General features: G+C 52.9%; 3 protein-coding genes across 3 annotated transcripts; 2 read left to right on the top strand and 1 right to left on the bottom strand.

Annotated features, from left to right (window-relative positions):
* Nucleotides 1-400: 400 nt before the first annotated feature.
* Nucleotides 401-1,361, bottom strand: LOC112876501 (cyclin-dependent protein kinase inhibitor SMR1-like). Its single transcript, XM_025940624.1, has one exon. It carries the CDS (start codon nucleotides 1,141-1,143, stop codon nucleotides 742-744), a length of 402 nt encoding a protein of 133 aa, XP_025796409.1. The 5' UTR covers nucleotides 1,144-1,361; the 3' UTR covers nucleotides 401-741.
* A 7,594-nt stretch (nucleotides 1,362-8,955) lies between these two features.
* On the top strand, nucleotides 8,956-20,582 carry LOC112876006 (carotene epsilon-monooxygenase, chloroplastic). The gene is made up of 10 exons (XM_025940028.1): nucleotides 8,956-9,562; nucleotides 10,601-10,897; nucleotides 11,019-11,216; nucleotides 11,945-12,046; nucleotides 12,167-12,307; nucleotides 12,379-12,486; nucleotides 18,679-18,761; nucleotides 18,894-19,056; nucleotides 19,487-19,545; nucleotides 19,766-20,582. Exons 1-10 carry the CDS (start codon nucleotides 9,068-9,070, stop codon nucleotides 19,776-19,778), a joined length of 1,659 nt encoding a protein of 552 aa, XP_025795813.1. The 5' UTR covers nucleotides 8,956-9,067; the 3' UTR covers nucleotides 19,779-20,582.
* Nucleotides 16,354-18,418, top strand: LOC112876007 (uncharacterized mitochondrial protein AtMg00810-like). The gene has a single exon (XM_025940029.1). It carries the CDS (start codon nucleotides 16,998-17,000, stop codon nucleotides 18,105-18,107), a length of 1,110 nt encoding a protein of 369 aa, XP_025795814.1. The 5' UTR covers nucleotides 16,354-16,997; the 3' UTR covers nucleotides 18,108-18,418.
* Nucleotides 20,583-20,611: the final 29 nt, after the last annotated feature.

Genomic DNA, 20,611 nt, shown 5'->3' with positions numbered 1-20,611 from the left:
TAAGCCTGATTGATTCATCGTTAACACATATTAACTGCAGCACAACATTATCAAATCATGGACTAATTAGGTTTAATGGATTCGTCTCGCGAATTAGCTTTCATTTATATGATTGGTTTTATAATTAGCCTATATTTAATATTTATAATTTATGTTCAAATATTCGATATGACGGGATTAAAATTTAGCCCCCGAGCATTCCTCGGTTCGTAGCATGAAAACTTTAAGTTGTGCATGGCTGAGCACAAAGTAGCCTCCTACCTGCAGAATCTCCGGTGGTCTGCCTTCTACACAAGCAAGAGTAGGTCGAAAACAGAATGCCAGCTTAGCTTAGACATCTTGTCAGAGCAAAATAGGCAATGGAATGCTATTTTGCTAATGCGTGCAAGAGAGGAAACCATTGAGAACTGGGAAGGGAGATACTGTATGATTCTAGTGGTACAACTGAGCTTCACATTACACAGGCTACATGTGGAAGCGGATTCAGGCATGGAGCTGCCTGCCTATCACACTAAACCTTAGCTTGACGCCACAACAATACTATCATCATCACATACACTAAACCCAGTACAAGTATGTAGGACTAGCTATAGAGATGTAGTAGTACAAGTACAGCAGTAAAAACGCAGTACTCCTAACAAACCTACCATAGCCAAAACCACTTGGCCTTGCACCTAGCTACCGCTGCTACCCTCTACTACTGGTCTACTGCTGCCATCTAGTGGTACCTAGCTAATTGGGCTAGCTCCTCTTCTTCGGCTGCGGGCAGGCCACCCTCCGGCGCTTCTTCTGTGCGGGCGGCGGCGGCGGCGACGGGTGCGGGCGCCAGAAGAGCCGCTCCAGCTCCTCCAGCCGCAGGCTGAACACCTCCACCTCGAACAGCCGCTTCCGGCACGGCGCGGGGGCCGCGGGCGCGCGCGGCTTCCGCGGCGCCGGCGGGCACGTCCCGGGCGGCTTCACCTGGCTCTCCCCGCTCGTCGGCGTCCGGCACCGGTAGTCCTCCTCCTGCTGCTGCCACATGGCCGCGGCGGCGCTCTCTTCCGCTGCTCCCGCCCCGCCTCCCGCCCCGTGCAGGAGGAGCGGCGAGCTGCACGGCGAGAACGCCGGCGGCGCGGGCTTGTAGAACTCCGGCGACGCGGACATGGCGGCGGATATCGATTCCCCCGGGCTGCGCGCCTGCTTTCTCGAGAGGAAGAGGAGAGACTGGCGTGGCGCGCGGGGAGGGTGGGGGGGGGGGGGGGGGTGTTTGAAACGGAGGAAACGAGGAAAAAGGGCCGGCGGGAAGGGGGAGTCGAGTTGCTTGGGACACTTGCCTACTCCTTCCTTCCTGGTTGCTCTCTCTGCTCTTGCTTGGGGATATGTTCTGCTTTTGGAGAAAGGGCCCTTTGTATCGGCCCTTTTGTATTGGGCGGGTGTCCTTTTGTATCTAGCACGTTTGAATGTTTTGGTTATTACGTTTAGGTCCCTTGATGATAGCCCCCACCAAGAATCGTGCACACACGCACGGCCCGTGCCCCACCCGCTTCAATTATTATGTTCATTGCAGAAAAGACTTCAAGGTGAATCTAAACTTAGTAGGAGTGTAACACGACCGCACCATCAGCCTCTCTTCACATCTTAGATCAAGGACGAGATCAATACGCCTAAAGCGTGTGATCCTGATCATCATGTCTTTGTTACCTTGCTCATTCGAGATAATTCACTTAGTATACTTCAAAAAATAGACTAAAGTGTTGCTCCAAACAACTTTTCGCACGGTATAATTATTTTAGCTTATTGGTAGTAGTATTACCTCACTAGTTTCCACCCAAACACCAATGACCATGCTTATAGACCTAATAAAGTCGCAGCATTATTTAAAAAGTTCACCATGTCTTGAATTATTCCTATATCATAGCTCGGATTAGATTCAAAAAGAAAACAGAAACCTAGTTTTGTGGTTATAAGAAAATATGACACTGCTCCCTGAATAGACTTGAAGAGAACATGCTTAATCTTCCTTGCATCTTTAAGTAAAAGCTCAGTGAGTTTGACCACGAAGAAGTATATTCTATAGCCACACTTTCTTTTCTGTAAGTACGAAGGTCATTCTGCCGCTAGAAGTGCAGGTACCATGTATCCGTTGGGCGGCCATCCATTTGACCTAATGACGTCCTATACTACTAGGAGCAGTATTCAGCCACTGACTTTTGTGCAAATACAGGAACGTCAGGGACCTGTATGCAAGAAGTAGAGCGGCCACGCCAAAAATGGCCGGAGGTAGCCGACAGGCCGATCATAGGATACCGCATCGTTGGCCGCGTAAAATAATCGCCGCTCCGCGCCTGGGATTCCATGAGCCGCCGCGAATTTCCGGATAGGCGCAGCGACCCCGCCCCCTGTCCCTGTCACCCCACCCCCCCGGCTCGGCTGGCTAGCTCAGCCCTCCTGACGGGCGCGCGTGCCTCACGTACTTGGCTGCCGCCGCAGCCCCCAGCGGCGGCCCGGGGGGCGGGCGGGGCATCGGATGCCGCCGCCCGTGCGCGTTGATTTATTCGCCCGGCCACGTTCCGCCTGTCGCGGCCTCGCCGCTAGCCGGCCGCGCCGGGGCGTCGACGTGTCCCCCTGCCGTCGACGCGCGCCGCGGACGGCGCCCAAGAGAATCCGCCGCGCGCTCTGATCTTCTCTTTTTCTTTTTCTTTTTTCTTTTTCTTTCTGACGAGAAATTCGTGACAGGTACTCGTCGTTATGGACTAGTATGTCACTATGAAGAGTAGTAAAATTTTTGAATACTGACGCCGACCATGCAAGAAAGAGAGAGAGAGAGAGAGGGGGGGGTGTGCATTTGGTCAATCCGAAAGGTTGTCGTATATGACCTGAGCTCGAGCTAAGCATACCGAATCCAAGACCGAGCGGTTCAATTAGGCTTAAACTTACTCCAGCCGAATTTTACCAGCTTGAGTTTACTGATGAGATAGTAGTGGTACCTATAAAATATTAAACTATAATGCACGTACGACTTGGTAAAGTTTTAATGATCCACTTTCACATTGAGCGGGGTTTAGGCTTTTAGCTTTACACTGTACTGCCTCAAACCCTGCGCTCGATTCGGTATCAAGCTCGAGGCCGGTTGACGACCCTAGCTGCGCGTGCGGCTCGATGTCGCTCGTGCAGCCGTGCTCCAGCCACCTTGATGCTCCTGTCCGAGAACTGCTCTGATCCTAGCAACTTTACGCCCTACCACTAGCGTTATTATCATGTCGGGATCTGTAAACAGTAACTTCGTCCGAGCGTGGGGGGTAACTTCCAGGTCGGCAGTTTTAACCGCCACTACTGGTGTGGCCGCGCTGCACGTGGGGATGGAAAGGGTCAAGCAAAGCAGCGCCCGCATCGGATGCGGCTCCCGGCGCATGGGTTCCGGCGCCCGAATCCGCAGCGGCCGTCGCGCGGGCTGCTCAGTGCTCACTGGTCAGGTCGCCGCAGCCAGAAGAGCGACCGGTGGGCAGCGGCTTCAGCTCGGACTCCAACCTCGTGCCGCGTCTCCCTCGTCTCCAGGCCCGCGGAAGCGCGGGCCACGGCGCCACCACGCGCGGCCAGCCGGGCACCGCCGCGTCGCCAGGTCTCGCTCTCGATCGCCCATATGCGCGCGCGTTGCCCGCGCGGCGCGGCACCGGCAGTCTTTGAAAACGACGCGTCCGCAGCTCTGTTTTCTTCTCTGCCGCGAGCTCCAACCGGCGCGCCCATACTCGGCTGCGTCCCCGGCCCCGCCGCCGCCGCCGCCGCCGCGGCTGCGCGCCCGCGAGCTAGCAGCAGCCCGGCTAGCCTCGGATACCGCCGCCCGCTCGCTCACTTCCCCGGCCTGTCGTGGCCCCCGCAGCTAGCTAGCGGCCGCGCCGGATGGCGCCGTGACGACGTGTCCCGACCTCAGCGCGCCGCCGACGCCGACGGCGAGAGAATCACCCGCACCTTACCATATTTTTCTTTATTTATTTATTGTGACGTTCTCGTCGTTATGGGACTGTTTGGTGAGTCAGAGCTCAGAAAGTACTTTCCTTAAAAAAAGAGCTCAGAAGTACCACGTCCACGAGTAACTTTTTTGAATTACCAGCCTCTTGCTAAGCTTGTCGTATATGAGAGCTTGCTAAATGCAAGAAGGCCGCCAGGAAATTATTAAGCTCCAACTCGTTTGAGTTTCAAGCCAGCACCGAAACTTAGCCTAACAAGTTAGCATTGAGTATCACTGCATCAGGCTATTGACTTCACCAGAGCCGAGTTTTACGCAGCTCTCGAGTATATACTTTGGACGTCTCCAACACTTGATTTTCCTTTCCTCCAATGTAATCAGTGATTTGCTTCTCCAATGGTTTTCTTCAACTTCAGCAAGACTCCATGGTAGTTTTGTTCAAGTTTAGGTTTTGTGGACGAAAGGTGTTCTCCATGTAATTGGTTCGGTTTATAGAACTATTTAAATTTTAGTGTCCACACAACTAAAACCATCCGCGATGATACAATAAAAAACGGTTACTAGCTAAAGCTTACACGTACGACTCGAACAAGTTAAATCTACTTTCAAACTGACCGGGGTTTAGGCTTTATACGTAGCTTCATGGAGTACTGCTTCGTACCTCAAACGGTCAAACCCTACACTCACTGACTGTGACTGGAGCTCGGCCCGCTCCGGTATCAAGCTCGAGGCTGGTGGTTGATGACGCCCCTAGCTGCGCGTGCGGCTCGATGTCACTCGTGCTCGCTCCAGCCACCTTGAATCCTTGATGCTCCGATCCTGTCTGTGAGCTGCTTTCACCTCGTGAAATTCCTTGCCCTCTCAATGAGTGCTCCATCCTAGCACCCGGATCCTGCCAGTGCTAATGCTCCCTACTGCAACCAAAAGGATAATTATGCCGGGATCTGTAAACAGTAGAGGAGTAACTTTGCTCCAGCGTGTGTTGGGGGGGGGGGGGGGGGGGGTTAACTTGCAGTTAACCGTCACTAGCTAGGTAGGTGGTGGTGGCGCACTCCACCGTGCATGCATCCGGCCGGCCGGACCAAGAGTGCACGTGGGGATGGGACGCAGTCAGGAAAGCCGGCCGCAATGGATGCACGGCGGAGCTCCTGACGCGTGGGATTCGGCGCCCGAATCCGCAGCTGGCGTGCCATGGGCTGCGCGGGTCAGCTTCCATGCACACCACTGCCACTTGCACCTCAGAGTTCAGACTCTTTGCTGCGTCTCGTCTAGTCCCCTGTGGAATAGCCATGCGTCGTCGCGTCACCGGACTCGCACCATGCGTGCGTGACGCCTGCGCTCCACCGGCCGTCTCTGAGAACGACGCGTCTGCAGCTCTGTTTTCCCCTGCGTGGGCTCACGCCGCGCGTGCCCATACTCGGCTGCACCCCATGCCCGCCTGCCCGTCCGCCTGTGCCGCCGCTGTGGCCGCGCGAGCTAGCCTCGGATGCCGCCGCCCGGCGCGCTTCCTCACGTCCCCCTGTCGCGGCTTCGCAGCGCTATAGCTAGCGGCTGGGGCGGATGTTGACGTGACTACGTGGTGTGGCGTGTCCCAAGCTCGCGCGCTGCCGGTGTGACGACATCCACTTGCAATTTATTAATCTTTTCTACTAGAAAAAAAAATGTTGTGGCAGTCCTCGACTTCTTGTCGCTATGGGCACGTACTATTGTTGAGAATTTTTTCCATTTAAACCAAAGGAAGTAATATTTGGTCCCTTAATAAGGGTTTGTCATGAATCAATGCAATACGCCAAATCACAACCACAACACACACATGGCGGAGCTCGGTATGAGTTGTTGTTCCCGAGCTTATTGCAACGACGACGAATAGCTCTGACTTCATAGTTCATACAGCGGACATCATGCAACATCTCCAAATATCACTACATGTACAACTACCCCTTACTCCCCCTCCCCCAACCCTAGGAAGAACCTACTATGTGGAACCAAATCTCGTTGTACCCTAGAAGCAGCCCCTACTTTGCCATCGTAAGCCATCCAAGAGAGTTGGTGAGATACAACACAACAAAGTTTTAGGCCCAATGGTGCATGACCTCATTGAAGAACTCAGTCTTGCAACGTGCAACGGACGTCCCAAGCTAACAGACACATCCGTGAAAGTGGTGCGAGATTTCCTGGGAAATGCCTCGAAGGAACATACAACATTGAGCACCGTCTTAGCTAACCTAAGGGCCTTCTGCAGAGTTTCCTCGAGTTCTCAAGTTGAGGGGAAATGCCATAATGAAACTTCCGAAAAGGATGTACTACCTGAGAGCCTTGCTATCATCGGCTCCATCTTAAGCCATCTAAGGCTTTCACCTCGTTATGTCTCACCTCATGCCACTGTATAAAGAGGAATGACACTCCTCACAACATCGCCGGTCCTGCAAGCCAATATGGCCAACACATGTGGCTACCGTTGTATCTCCCACAAAGGCCACCAACATCGTGAGCCCCTAGCCTGAATTTACCACTTCATGAAGCCACTTGAGGTGATTCCCTAAGCCACGGCGGTAAGATGACCGACCAACCTCCACTGCTGTTGTAATATGGCTCTAGGTGTTGTTGATGCTAGAAAGCCACTGGAAATTAACATATGTAGCACAAGGGGCGGAGTCTAGTGGAGGCCATATTGGGCTCTGACCCCCTTGATTTAGCAGAGTTAATGAAGATTTAAGAGTATATATATAGCCATGAGCCAATGAAACTTCTTTTAACCTAGTTGTTCATTATCAGTGGACAATTTGCCCCCCAACACGACAGCTCTTGTTGTAACCATGAGCCATGCTGCAACCACCATATATACACACACGTGGGCTCATCGCCACCACAAACGTAAATACCATGCGCACACCACCTTCCCACTCCTGTGTCGTCTTGTCAATGCCACGGCTATGTGGGAGGGTAAGAGTGTAGCCCTGGAGGAACATGGCGATGTGGTGGCGTGATCTGCCTGGGTAGGCGATGCGGGAGCACGAGAAGATCTTTGTCGTATATAAGTGCTCACCCGCTACTTGCAAGTAGGACTAAGAAATTAAGGTCGAGCTCTGCTGAGCTTCAAACCCGGACCGAAACTTATGCAAGCCTACTGAACTGGTATTGAGCATTAGATATGAATGACTTCACTCGAGCCGACTTTTACCAAGCTTGTTTAACTTGAGGTCCAGCTCCAAAGTTACTCGACCTGTCCGCCTCTATTTTGGCGCACATTTCAGATATATGCAACTCCATATTATTAGTACTACCAGGCATGAAACTATTAAGTTTTGCCATTGGGTCCGCCGACCCCGACGAATTTTAAAAAAAATAGTGATAAATTACCGTATCTAGTTGTTAATAGTTTATTATGAACGCATGCCCTCCTCTATATAAGACCTTGGTGCTCTCGTGGTCTGGCTTCGCCCTAAGTACTACTATACTACTTAGAAAGGTACTGGTGTTTGTTCTGCCACAGTACAACAAAGCAAAGACCAGGCAGATAAGGTGCATGCGCAGCTTCCAATCTCAATGGTGCTCACTCATACAATAACAACACACGTCGTCAGGCTTAGCTTAACTCGAGCCAAGGAATATCTCGGACCTTAGCCCTCGGAATGGTCCGCCTGGAGCCTGCAGTACTCATGGAGCTCGAGGCTGTAGGCTGGTTGGGAACCCCAAGCTGCGCGTGCGGCTCGATGCTACCCATGCTCCCGAGCCGCAATGATTCTCCTGTCCGTGAGCTGCTCCCGTGAGAACCCTCGCCACGTCACTCCTGCGCAAGCAGCCTCTCCCCCAGGTCCTGCAACTGCCTTTCATCTTGTTGGGATCGGTAAAACAGTAGCTAGGGCAGGGCGTGCGTGCGTGCAGACGTGCAGTGTAGATGCCTCTCCTGGCTTTGATAGGCCGGCCGGCCGGTAATTTCAGCGGGTCGGCAGTAACTGTCACCCCGGTGGTGGTGGCGGTCAGTTCCTGCGCTGCGTGCGTGCTTCCGTGTCCCATTCAGAAGGTGCACGTGGGGGGACGGGAGGGATCGGCATAGGATGCGGCTCCCGCCGCGCGTGGGTTTCAGCGCCCCGACGGCTGGCTGCTGGCTGCCGCGCGCGGCGCATGGGTTTCGGCGCCCGAATCCGCAGCTGGCTGCCTGCCGCGCGGGTCAGCTTCCATTTACTACTACTACTACTACGTGCTGCCCCTTCGCCGCTGCCCAAAGCCCAGTCGCCCCATCATCCGAGTTCGGTTCAGACTTCAGCCTTGATTGGGGCTTGCTAGTTGCCACGCCTCTTTGTTTGGTCTCTCCGTGTGGAAGTGGAACTGTGGACCACGCCGGCGCCGACGGGACCAGCGCCATGCTCGCGCCCGGCGCTACCGACACGGCCGAACACTCCCTCCGTCCGTCCCAGAAATGAAAGCGACGCGTCTCCGGCCTTTTTCCTTTTCCCTCTCCCGTGGCAATGGCATGGCCGTTGCGTTAGAATGTCGGCCTTGCTCGGTTTGCGGCTGTTTACTCGTGGATCCTTTTGTTCAAACGCCGCCCAACCCTCGGCGGCTTTAGGCGAAAATGACGGGCAGGGCATCCTATGTGCTCTCTGCTCCCTAATTTTGGTGTGCAGAAAATTGCTGCCAGCGGCAGAGAAGTTGGCTTTGCGCTGTCCAGCATGACAATGACGTTTTTTTTTCGAGGATACACGACAAGACAACATGCTGGGCATCTAGCATATACGATTTTACACTTTTTATATGTCCCTGAATTTTTGCTGGCTGTGCCTATGTGCATTGGGCCGTATGGCACTGTGGGCTGCACCGCAATAGACATTACGGCCCGAGTGTGAGATGGTCGCTTAGGAAGCCCACGCTGTTACATTGAGCCCAGGCAACCCGCAAACGGATTCAAAAACTCACGCGCTCCGCGTGACCTGACAGTAGCTCCGGCCGCCCACTTCCTCGCGGGCCCCACCACATCCCCTTCCATTCCACGGCTGCTCCTGCTCCAGTGCTCCCCACACCCCAAAAGTCCCCCGGTACCCTCCTCCTCCCGCCTCTCCCCACCTCGGCAATCCCAATCCGGCGATTCCACACCCTAGCCGGAGGCATCGGCCGACACGCGCGATGCCCACCACCGCCTTCGCCCCCGCCTCCGCGTCGCCGCCTCCGTGGTCTACTCGTCCGCCTCCTCACCGCGCCCGCGCCCGCGTCCGTCTTCCCCCGCCGAGGAGTCGGAGCAGCAGCGATGGGGGCGGGGACGACAAGCCCACGACGGCCACCCCGTGGGCGAGTCCGGACTGGCTCACGTCGCTCTCGCGCGCGGTCGGCCGGGGCGGCGCCGACGACTCGGGGATCCCCGTCGCGTCCGCCAAGCTCGACGACGTGCAGGACCTCCTCGGCGGCGCGCTCTTCCTGCCGCTCTTCAAGTGGTTCCGAGAGGAAGGGCCCGTGTACCGCCTCGCCGCAGGGCCACGGGACTTCGTCATCGTCAGCGACCCCGCCATCGCCAAGCACGTGCTTCGCGGGTACGGGTCGCGCTACGAGAAGGGGCTCGTCGCTGAGGTCTCCGAGTTTCTCTTCGGGTCCGGGTTCGCCACCGCGGAGGGCGCGTTATGGACGGTAAGCGCTCTCAATCTCTCTCGCTCGCTCTATGCTTCACCTTGCAATATATAGTTGGAATTCCTTTAATTTTTAACTACTTCTTAGCGAATGGAATGGTCAATCTCAGTTGCAGGGCTCTGTAACAGGTCGGAATAATTGCATACTAGTATTGTATTCTTGGTCTTGGCTGTTTGTTCTTTTTTTTTTGTTTAGTTATGATGTTGGCCTTTAAGGCTTTCTGAAGGGACCAGACTCCACAGCACACGAGAATTTCAACATTGGGCTATGTTTGCAACCTTAATTTAGTGCCTGCTACGTCTGAGGCTCTGAGCCACCCTGACCAGGCCTAAACCTGGAAGGGATGATCCTCTACTGCCATCAAAAGGCAACAACCGAATCATCCTGGTTGTCAATCACCCTTTGGCCCCAAGGTCCTGGCTCATCAACCAGACTGATGGGCTTGTCTCCTTTGTGGCAAAGGATGCAGTGGTACAATCCTAAAGAACAAATCGTAGTGTCTGATAGATCACTACATGAATTTTGTGATTCTGGTATTTTTTGGATGTGCTATTTATATAAATATGTAGTGGATTTTTATTGGATGCAGTTTACTTGCATCCCTAAAACTGGTTTTGTTCTTGATTTTGGTTTCTTGTAGACAAAGAAGAGAGCTCCTAGTTTGGTGTCTTGCATTGTTTTTCTCTTTCATTATTTGGGCTATGAGATTTAAGCTGTTTGGATTAGCTTTTAAGTTTGCATGGTGTGGTGATGCAATGCCTCTGTCTTTTGAACTGTGTAGAACTGCATGGACTGATCTCATTGTTTTGACATGATTTGCCTGTAAACGTGTTTAGATGATGTTTTAATACATAGAAAGGGAGTATACTTCCTGTTGTATGGCTACCTCCAAATTAGTCAGTACATTAGTATGGTTGTATCTCTTCTCTTGCTGCAGCTATATCTTGCATATTTTTTGTACTATTGTATTTGGGAGCTAAGATCAATTGGACTGTAAATTAATCCTTCATCTTACTCCAAATATGGTATCTATTTTAGGTGAGACGCAGAGCTGTTGTGCCATCCCTGCACAAAAGATTTCTGTCCATTATGGTGGAAAAGGTATTTTGTAAATGTGCCGAAAGATTAATAGAGAAACTTGAGCCATATGCTTCGAGTGGGGAACCTGTCAATATGGAAGCAAGGTTTTCTCAGTTGACATTGGACGTGATTGGTTTGTCATTGTTCAACTACAATTTTGATTCCCTCACAACAGATAGTCCTGTCATTGATGCTGTTTATACTGCACTCAAAGAAGCAGAACTTCGTTCTACGGATCTTTTGCCATACTGGAAGGTCGGTTAATCTTTCACTTCATTCTTCTAATTTGCACCTCACTTATGTTTTCCTAGTTAACTGTAAGAAAGGAAAAATTGCCTGACTGATGATTCATATAATCCTTGTTTATTTGTCGCAGATTGACTTTCTGTGCAAAATAATTCCAAGACAGATAAAAGCAGAAAATGCAGTTAAGATCATAAGGAACACTGTTGAAGAGCTAATTGTGAAATGTAAAGAAATAGTTGAGGCTGAAAATGAACAGATTGAGGGCGAGGAATATGTAAATGAGGGGGATCCTAGCATTCTACGCTTCCTACTTGCCAGCCGAGATGAGGTGATTAACCTATTTCAATTTTTTAGAACATTTTGCTTCTTTTAACTTTGATGTCCACAATTTCTACATGTGTGAAGCTACTCACTCATCATGACAATAGTTTGACATGATACTGCTGTTGACGTTCCATAACTTTTGCCTAATGATGGCTTTAACTATCTATTTGTCCTTCTGCTGGTCCATAAAATTTTGAGCTACCTGGCTTTTAAAACCATGGATTTGATTGTCCAGCTCATAAATGTTGCTGTTCTTAGCTCTGTTGCCTTTGCATGAGGGGGCGATGATTTGTTGTTCATGCAATTTGTGACATGGTGTCATTCAGCTTAAAATATCTTTAGGAAACAAATGGATGTGTTTAGCATAGAACATAATACTGTATGCATTTAGGATTATGAGGTTTTACCTATTACTATTAGAAATGTAGTATATCATTCCTTTTGTACAAAGGTGATTGCTAGGAACATTCAATCCTTTCTTTTCCATTGATTTATGAAGAGTTATGATAAAGAGTGAAAGCTTCCATATAGAGTTATTTTGTTCTTGTGAGTTATGATCAAATCAAATGATTTGTTTTTATTTTTCTGAAATTCGACAATGCAAGTTCGATATATGCTTTTGTTGCCAAACTGCTCATGATCAATTACGCAGATATATAGTACTCTATTTCACCATTTTACATAACATGCATTCTGTTATATTGTAAGTTTGACTGCTTTAGGTTTGTCCAGGTTAGCAGTGTACAGTTACGTGATGATCTCTTATCAATGTTAGTTGCTGGTCATGAAACAACAGGCTCTGTACTGACATGGACAATCTATCTTCTCAGTAAGGTACTCCAGTAGTGCTATATTGCTTGCAGTAACCATCTATCCATCAACCAAAGTAACAAATAACGCATCACTTAAATTGTCACTTTAATATGTTGACTGCTCAGTGTTACACTACTGAAGGATCCGACTGCACTAAGGAGAGCTCAAGATGAGGTAGATTGTGTTCTGCAAGGTCGACTCCCCAGATATGAGGATGTAAAGGAGCTGAAGTATTTGATGCGCTGTATAAATGAGTCGATGCGGCTATATCCACACCCTCCTGTACATTTCTTGTGCTTAAGACAACCAACTTTGTAATTTGTTTTGGCGACTCAAGGACTAATTATTGGTAGGTGCTGATACGGCGTGCAATAGTTGATGACGTGCTTCCTGGAAACTATAAGGTTAAGGCTGGTCAAGATATTATGATATCTGTGTACAATATACACAGGTCCCCTGAGGTACTTCTCCATCTGAATATTGTATACGATTACAACTGCTTTGCATATGATTGCATACTGGAATATTGCATAACTGTGTATAGCTTGGTGAGTTACACGGAGGTGTTGGAGTGTATTGGGCCCATGGGCATTGTGGCCCATAGAGGCCCATGTATGTTACCTCTTCTATACCCTTTCTAGGGTTTTGAATACAGATACTTTTCTCTTCTACATAGTATCAGCTTAGCTAGTCTGCTCCTCCTCCCCTCCTGCCCGCCGCCGCCACCGCCGGCCACCATGGACGGCCGCCGGCCGCCGGCCCCTCCTCCTCCTCCTCCCCTCTCCTCCTTCCCTCCCCTCTCCTCTTCCTCTCCCTCCTCTGCTCCCGCTCGCGCCGCTGTGGGCGCCTGGGCCGCCGGCGCCGGGCCGCCGCCGCCCGGCTTCCCCGCCGCCGCGCTGGTCCTCGAGGGGGGGCCAGCAGCGGGCGTCGCCGCGGCTCCAGGAGCCGCTGGGGCCGCCGCCGGGCGCCGCTGCGGGCGCCGCCGTGGGCGCCGGAGCTCCTCTGCTCCAGGCCGCTGCTCCTCTGCTCCAGGCTGCTGGCGCCCTGGCCCTCCTGCAGCCCGACACCACTGCTGCCGCAGCTACTGCTGGCGCGGGCGCCGGGGCTGCGGGACCCCAGCCGCGCGCCGCCGTCGATCCGGCCGGTCCTGCGGGCCGCTGCGCAGCTGCTGCAGGCCGCGGGCGCCGATCCGGCCGCTGTGCGGCTGCTGCCAGCCGCGGGCGCCGATCCCGCCGCCGCCGCTGTGGCCCACCGTGCCGCTGTCGTTGCGGGCACGCAGCCCGTCGTCGATTCTGCGCCCGGTGCCGCATGGTTTGGCCTCGGGATGGCACCCGAGGATGCGCCGTTCTCCGCCAGCTTCCGAGGACAGCAGGCCAACGCCGTTCTCGCCGCGGCCCTCCTCACCGCCAAGTCGGAGGCTTCGCCCGCCCAGGAGCGGGTCCGTGTGGCTGCCCTCGCCTGGGAGCGCGAGCGCGCCACCGCCGACGCCCTCGCTCTCCGGGTCGTCGAGGCGGAGCGCTACCTCCACATCTCCTCCGGCCAGCCCGTCGACCCTGAGCACGGCACCTCCTCCTCCTTCCAGGCCCAGTCCGCTGGATCTGGAGCCCGGTACGACCCGACCGACCCCATGGTCGCCCAGCTTCACCTCCAGGCAGCCGGCGTCCAGAACATCACGGCCCTGGTCTCCGTCCTCCTCGACCCTGCGTCCTCCTCCTACAGCCGCTGGCGGGACCAGGTCCTCCTCACCCTCCGCCGCTACGCCCTCGACGACCACGTCCTCGTCGACTCACCGATCGAGGCGCGGGACGTGGCGTGGCTGCGTCTCGACAGTGTCGCCATGTCCTGGATCTTCGGGACCATCTCCCTAGATCTTCAGGACCTCGTCAGGACCCATGGCGGCACTGCGCGACAGGCTTGGGTGGCGCTCGAGGGGCAGTTCCTCGGCAACGCCGAGTACCGCGCCCTCCAGCTCGATGCCACCTTCCGCACCTTCGTCCAGGGGGACCTCTCCGTCGGTGAGTACTGCCGGCGGATGAAGAGCATGGCTGATGCTCTTCACGACCTCGGGGATCCGGTGTCCGATCGGGTCTTGGTGCTTAATGTCCTACGGGGCCTGAGCAGCACCTATGACCACCTGAAGTGTTGGATCACCCGCCAGAGGCCCTTTCCTACCTTCCTGCAGGTCCGGGACGACCTCGCCCTTGAGGAGATCACCAAGGGTCTCGCGCCCGGATCCTCCTCACCCAGCCCCGCCGCGCTTGTTGCTCCTCCACCGGCCTCCTCCGCTGCTCCTGCCACCTCCCTCCTTGGGGCTGCTCCCGCCGGGCAGACCGGAGGAGGGGGAGGCGTGGACGTCGCCGGCGACGAGGTGGTGGTGGTGGCACTGATGGCCCTGCTCCTGGGGATACCGGTGCCGGTGGGGGCCGTCGGAGCGCGTCGACCTCGGCTCCCGCTCCTGCCCCTGCCCCTGGAGGTACACCCTGGCCATCCTTCAGCAACCCATGGTCAGGGCGCATCTCGATGTGGCCGCTCCAGGGTCCGGCAGGGGGGCTTCGTCCTCAGCTCCAGCCAGCGGCCATGTTCACTGGTGCTGCTCCCTTCTTCGCGCCGTCCTGCACCCCGCCCGCTCAGCCTAGCCAGTAGCCGACCTGGCCTGGGGGCTGGGACCAGGCCGCTCTGGCGCAGTCCTTTAGCACCATGGGACTGACCCTGCCGGTCAGCACCGAGTGGATCGCCGACTCGGGTGCCTCGTTCCACACCACTCCTGATGCCGGTATCCTATCTTCGGTCCGACCCCCACACCCCTCTTGTCCTTCTTCTATCATGGTTGGTGATGGGTCTTGCCTTCCTGTCACCGCCGTGGGTTCTGCTCCTCGTCTTCCTAATGTTCTTGGTGCTCCTCGAATGGTTCACAACCTTCTTTCCATTCGCCAGTTTACTGCTGACAATTCCTGTTCTATCGAATTTGACTCCTCTGGTCTTACTGTGAAAGATTCGGCTTCCCGGCGTCCACTTCTCCGATGTGACAGCCCGGGGCCCCTTTACACCCTTCGGCTTCCTGCTTCCGCTGCCTCGCCTTCGGCTTCTTCGTCTGCTGCTTTTGCCGTGACACCTTCTTCCACCACCTAGCACCGCCGGCTTGGTCACCCCGGCCGCGACGTTTTGGCTCAGCTCAGCCGTAGTACCGATGCTCCTTGTACTAAGGCTTCTGCTGAGCACCTCTATCATGCGTGCCAGTTAGGTCGTCATGTTAGACTTCCGTTTTCGTCTTCTTCTTCGCATGCTGTGCATGCTTTTGATCTGATTCACTGTGACCTGTGGACATCTCCTGTACTCAGCATGTCTGGTTATAAATATTATCTGGTCATTGTTGATGATTTTTCTCATTACTCTTGGACTTTTCCTTTGCGCGCCAAGTCTAAGACCTTCCCCACCCTCCTCCACTTCTTTGCCTGGGTGTCCACTCAGTTCGGCCTCACAGTTAAGGCCGTCCAGTGTGACAACGGGCGGGAGTTTGATAACTCCACCTCCCGGTCCTTCTTCCTGTCTCGGGGTGTTCAGCTGTGTATGTCTTGTCCGTATATCTCTCCTCAGAACGGCAAGGCTGAGCGGATGATTCGCACGACGAACGACGTCGCGCGCACCCTTCTGATCCAGGCCTCTCTGCCCCCGTGCTTCTGGGCTGAGAGCCTCCACACCGCCACCTACCTGCTTAACCGTCTCCCGTCCACCGCTTCTCCTGCTCCCACTCCACACCACGCTCTCTTCGGTACCCCTCCTCGCTACGACCACCTTCGGGTCTTCGGGTGTGCGTGTTACCCTAACACCTCCGCCACTGCTTCTCACAAGCTGGCGCCCCGATCGACTCGTTGTGTGTTCCTCGGGTACTCCCCTGACCACAAGGGGTACCGATGCCTTGACCTCACCTCTCGCCGCATTCTGATCTCCCGACACGTCGTCTTTGACGAGTCGGATTTCCCCTACTCTACCTCCTCTACACCTTCTCCTGACCCCGAGCTGGAGACTCTGTTTCCGACTGACTCGGTGGTTCAGCCACCGTTACCTGTTTGTCCTTTTCCTGCAGGTTTCCCCGGCATGCCGGCACCGTCTCCGGTGATCCCTGCTGCGTCGAGCGCGGCCCCGGTGCCCGCGGTCGCGCAACGCGCGGTTCCCGGACCTTCGGTCGTGCCGCGCGCGGCCCCGGTGCCTTCACGTGCACCTGCACGGTACGCCCAGCCGGTGCAGGTGTACCGGCGTCGCTCGGCGCCGACCCCGACACCACCGCGGTACACTGAGCCGGTGCAGGTGTACCGGCGTCGTTCGGCGCCGACACTGGCGCCGCCTCCTGCTCCGGAGGCTCCTGCGACGCCGACGCCGGCGCCGTCGCCGCCGCCGCCTCCTCCGGTTCCCTCTCGTGCCGAGCCGGAGGTATACCACCCGCCAGCGGCCAGTCATCCATCGGGATCCTCGGCATATCCATCCCATGGTGACTCGGCGGATGGCCTCTCAGGCCGCGACTCTCTCCGCGGCAGAGGGAGAGCCGCGGGTCTCTCCGGTACCCTCCTCTATCCGCGACACCTTGGCGGATCCTCACTGGCGTCGCGCGATGGAAGAGGAGTACGCGGCTCTTCTTGCCAACCAGACGTGGGACCTTGTGCCGCGTCCGTCTGGTTGCAATGTGGTGACTGGCAAGTGGATCTGGACGCATAAGCGTCGGGCTGATGGCACACTGGAGCGCTACAAGGCTCGCTGGGTTCTCCAGGGGTTCACCCAGCGGCCTGGTGTGGACTATGATGAGACTTTCAGCCTAGTCGTGAAGCCTGCTACGGTGCGCACTGTCCTGTCGCTTGCGCTCTCGCGCTCTTAGCCTGTGCACCAACTGGACGTGAAGAATGCGTTTCTTCACGACACTCTGTTAGAGACTGTCTACTGCTCTCAGCCAGCGGGATTTGTGGATTCGAGTCGTCCGGATATGGTCTGCCGGCTCAACAAATCTCTCTATGGGCTGAAGCAGGCTCCTCGGGCTTGGTACTCTCGGTTCACCACGTTCTTGCTGACATTGGGATTCACCGAGGCCAAGTCTTACACGTCTCTCTTCGTCTACCGCCGAGGGGATGAGACCTCCTATCTGCTGCTCTACGTTGATGACATTGTGCTCACAGCCTCTAGTCAGCAGTTGCTTCAGAGTGTCATCTCCTCTCTGCAGCAGGAGTTTGCTATGAAGGATCTCGGTCAGCTCCACCACTTCTTGGGCATCACTGTTGAGCCTCGCCCGTCTGGTCTTCTCATGCACCAGCGGCAGTACGCACTCGATATCCTGGAGCGGGCTGGGATGACTGATTGCAAGCCTTGCTCCACTCCTGTCGACACTCAGGCGAAGCTGTCAGCCGATCTAGGTGATCCGGTGGCTGATCCTACTGCCTATCGGAGCCTGGCTGGTGCTTTGCAGTACCTCACCTTCACCTGGCCGGATCTCACCTACGCTGTCCAGCAGGTCTGTCTCCGTATGCATGATCCCCGGGAGTCACACCTTGCTGCGCTGAAGCGTCTCCTCCGCTACGTCCGTGGCACTGTGGACCTCGGCCTGGTACTTCACCGCTCGTCTTCTGCTGAGCTGGTGGTCTACACCGACGCTGACTGGGCTGGCTGCCCGGACACTCGTCGCTCCACTTCCGGCTACGCCGTCTTCCTGGGTGGCAACCTGGTCTCCTGGTCGTCCAAGCGGCAACCGGTTGTCTCTCGCTCCAGTGCCGAGGCGGAGTACCGGGCTGTCGCTAACGGCGGAGCGGAGGCGTCCTGGCTCCGACAGCTCTTGGCGGAGCTCCACAGCCTGCTCGCCAAGAGCACGCTCGTCTACGGCGACAACGTCAGCGCCGTGTATCTCTCCACCAACCCCGTCCAGCATCAGCGGACAAAGCACGTGGAGATCGACCTACACTTCGTGCGCGACAGAGTCGCAATCGGCGATGTTCGGGTCCTCCATGTCCCGACTACCTCCCAGTTTGCTGACATCTTCACCAAGGGGCTGCCCTCCTCGACCTTCTCGGAGTTTCGATCCAGCCTCAACGTAGCCGGTGGCTAGTTGTGGCTGCGGGGGGGTATTTGCCCTCTGTACTCTCTTCTTATCCAGTCTTGAACACCGCTGCGCCGGTTGTTCAGACTGCGGGGGGGTGTTGGAGTGTATTGGGCCCATGGGCATTGTGGCCCATAGAGGCCCATGTATGTTACCTCTTCTATACCCTTTCTAGGGTTTTGAATACAGATACTCTTCTCTTCTACAAGAGGATCTTTTTCCAATTTGTTGGAGGGTTACTCAGAAAATTACAAATTATCGCTCATTGCAGAAGTTCTGTGTCCTGCCTACATTGTTCTACCAGTTTCCACGATAGAATGGTAACATGGTTTCAGGAATATTACTTTTATTGCACTGAGTATTCTAGTTTACTGCCAAATAGGCCCTAAAATACTGAACTTCGAAATATTATTATATTACATTGTTATCATTTTTTGCTATAGTTTGAAGTATGCTTTGCTATGCGTATTGTCATATCTGGATCTCTGTTCATATATGTTGTTGTCATCCATTGTTACACTGCTTAAGCAAGCTTTTACAATCTTGGATTTTATAATAATTGTTTGCTTCTTCTACCAAGGTATGGGATAGAGCAGATGAGTTTGTTCCAGAGAGATTTGATCTAGAGGGACCCATTCCAAATGAGTCGAATACTGATTTCAGGTCCGAATACAACCTTGTAATATGTTGTTTTTATCCTGTTACTTCATATTTCCGTTTATCATCTGATTGGTTTTATGTCATCTGGCAAATCTGATTGAACTGCACCACGCCCCTGCTACGTCTCTTTCCCAGGTTTGTCCCATTCAGTGGAGGTCCTCGGAAATGTGTTGGAGATCAATTTGCTCTCCTAGAAGCAATAGTGGCACTTGCAATTGTGTTGCAGAAGATGGATATTCAGCTTGTGCCAGATCAAAAGATAAACATGACCACTGGAGCTACAATTCATACAACCAATGTAAGGAACATGCTATGTATATTTTTATCTCAATACCCTCACTTTGTTCATAACCTAGTTGATATCATTTGCAGTTAAATATAGAACTGTAGCAAAAACCATACTACTTAATGGCACATTAGAGATTAGACAGAAAGTGAAAGGGAGGTAGCCAAAGTTCCTGATGTTTTCTCTACACTACCATCAACACATGACAAAAACTAATTTTTTAATACTTCTTATGAATTGACTCAGTTATGAAAGCCCAAAAGCTTAGCGAGTTATACCCTAAAGTTTCAACCATCTTTCCCAAGAAAGTAAAAAGAACCAATGACATAAAGTTTGAATCAAGAAGCCCCTTGTTTCATTTTGGTTCTGTTCTAGTTTAAATTTCTTGTTCAAATCTGATAGCACGTCGGAGTGGTTTCTTAAGATGAGCTTATTGCTGCAGGGACTGTACATGAATGTAAGCATGCGTAAAGTTCAGCAAGAAGCTGAGTTAGCACTGAGGTAAATTCATATTGCTCTATTGTCTTCTTTTTACAGAACCGATACACTCCGCGTCACAAAGATTTTTTAGCATAAATTCACTGTTAATTTTTTGATGAGGTTCTAAGAGAGCAAATCGTTTGTTCCCTTCATCGTATTACTTACCCAGAATGCTGGATGCTTATGCTATATTTCTTCACTTAAATTTCAGCCGAAATTTTGATTGTTCTTTCTCTTTCAGTGAATCAAAATAGATGGAATCGACTTCAACACTCTCTTGGCTGACGGACTTAAACTTCTTGAAAGAAGGGATTCTTGCCTTTCCGATCCTTTCGGCTATTTGAACAGAAAACTTAGGGTGCAACAAAAAAAAACTTACTCTTAGCCGACCCATTTTCAAACAGTAAGGTCCCAAAGGCGCTTAAGGCCCGATGGAGGCCCACCGTATGCCCCCGGTATTGTCGCCAACTGTAGCCCATAGCTCACACACGACCCAAATAGGGGCTCCTATAAGAAGAGACTAATATCAATATTTTTACGTGACTATAACTTCAAACTCCATTATGTCCATTTAGCTCAACTATTGCAGCCCATCAATCATTCACCTATGCTAAAAAATTTAAAATCAATCATTCACCTCGTATGCGCGTCAATATTTTCTTAAACTTGATTCAATAATTTATTGAACTTATGCTAACATTTTGACTAGTCAAATTCAATACTTTACGTGAAATTAAAACCCAGGACCATCACACTTGGCCATCTTTGACCTTGGTTCTTCCCACTGGATACACATTTCATTAATTTGTTGAATTTGATTAAAAAATCTGCAAATCGCGACTCAACATTTCGAATAGACTAATTTAACATGTGTACGTGGTCTGATTCATCACTTAATGGTCACTATGATGCAGATTGCTTGGTTTTCTCCCGCACCTCATCAATCATTCATTTACTATAGCATGAATCTCAGATATGAAAGTGTTATGAAGGAAAAATAAACTTGCAAAAGTTGCATTGGATTTCTCTAACCCAAATACATATGTCGGTCTGTGTAACCTTCTTGGGCCATGCCTGTGGAAAGCGA

Source organism: Panicum hallii, chromosome 9 (assembly GCF_002211085.1).
Source record: "Panicum hallii strain FIL2 chromosome 9, PHallii_v3.1, whole genome shotgun sequence".
NCBI lineage: Eukaryota > Viridiplantae > Streptophyta > Magnoliopsida > Poales > Poaceae > Panicum > Panicum hallii.
The sequence above is the reverse complement of the archived record's forward strand: the minus strand, read 5'-3'. Positions and strand labels throughout refer to the sequence as shown.

Bases quoted from the DNA above. Each gene is read 5' to 3' on its own strand.
- LOC112876006 (XM_025940028.1), top strand. From the start codon at position 9,068: ATGCCCACCACCGCCTTCGCCCCCGCCTCCGCGTCGCCGCCTCCGTGG. The intron at 12,047-12,166 runs GTACTCCAGTAG...ACACTACTGAAG, and splicing joins CAATCTATCTTCTCAGTAAG to GATCCGACTGCACTAAGGAG. The intron at 18,762-18,893 runs GTCCGAATACAA...TCTCTTTCCCAG, and splicing joins GAGTCGAATACTGATTTCAG to GTTTGTCCCATTCAGTGGAG.
- LOC112876007 (XM_025940029.1), top strand. From the start codon at position 16,998: ATGGTCTGCCGGCTCAACAAATCTCTCTATGGGCTGAAGCAGGCTCCT.
- LOC112876501 (XM_025940624.1), bottom strand. From the start codon at position 1,143: ATGTCCGCGTCGCCGGAGTTCTACAAGCCCGCGCCGCCGGCGTTCTCG.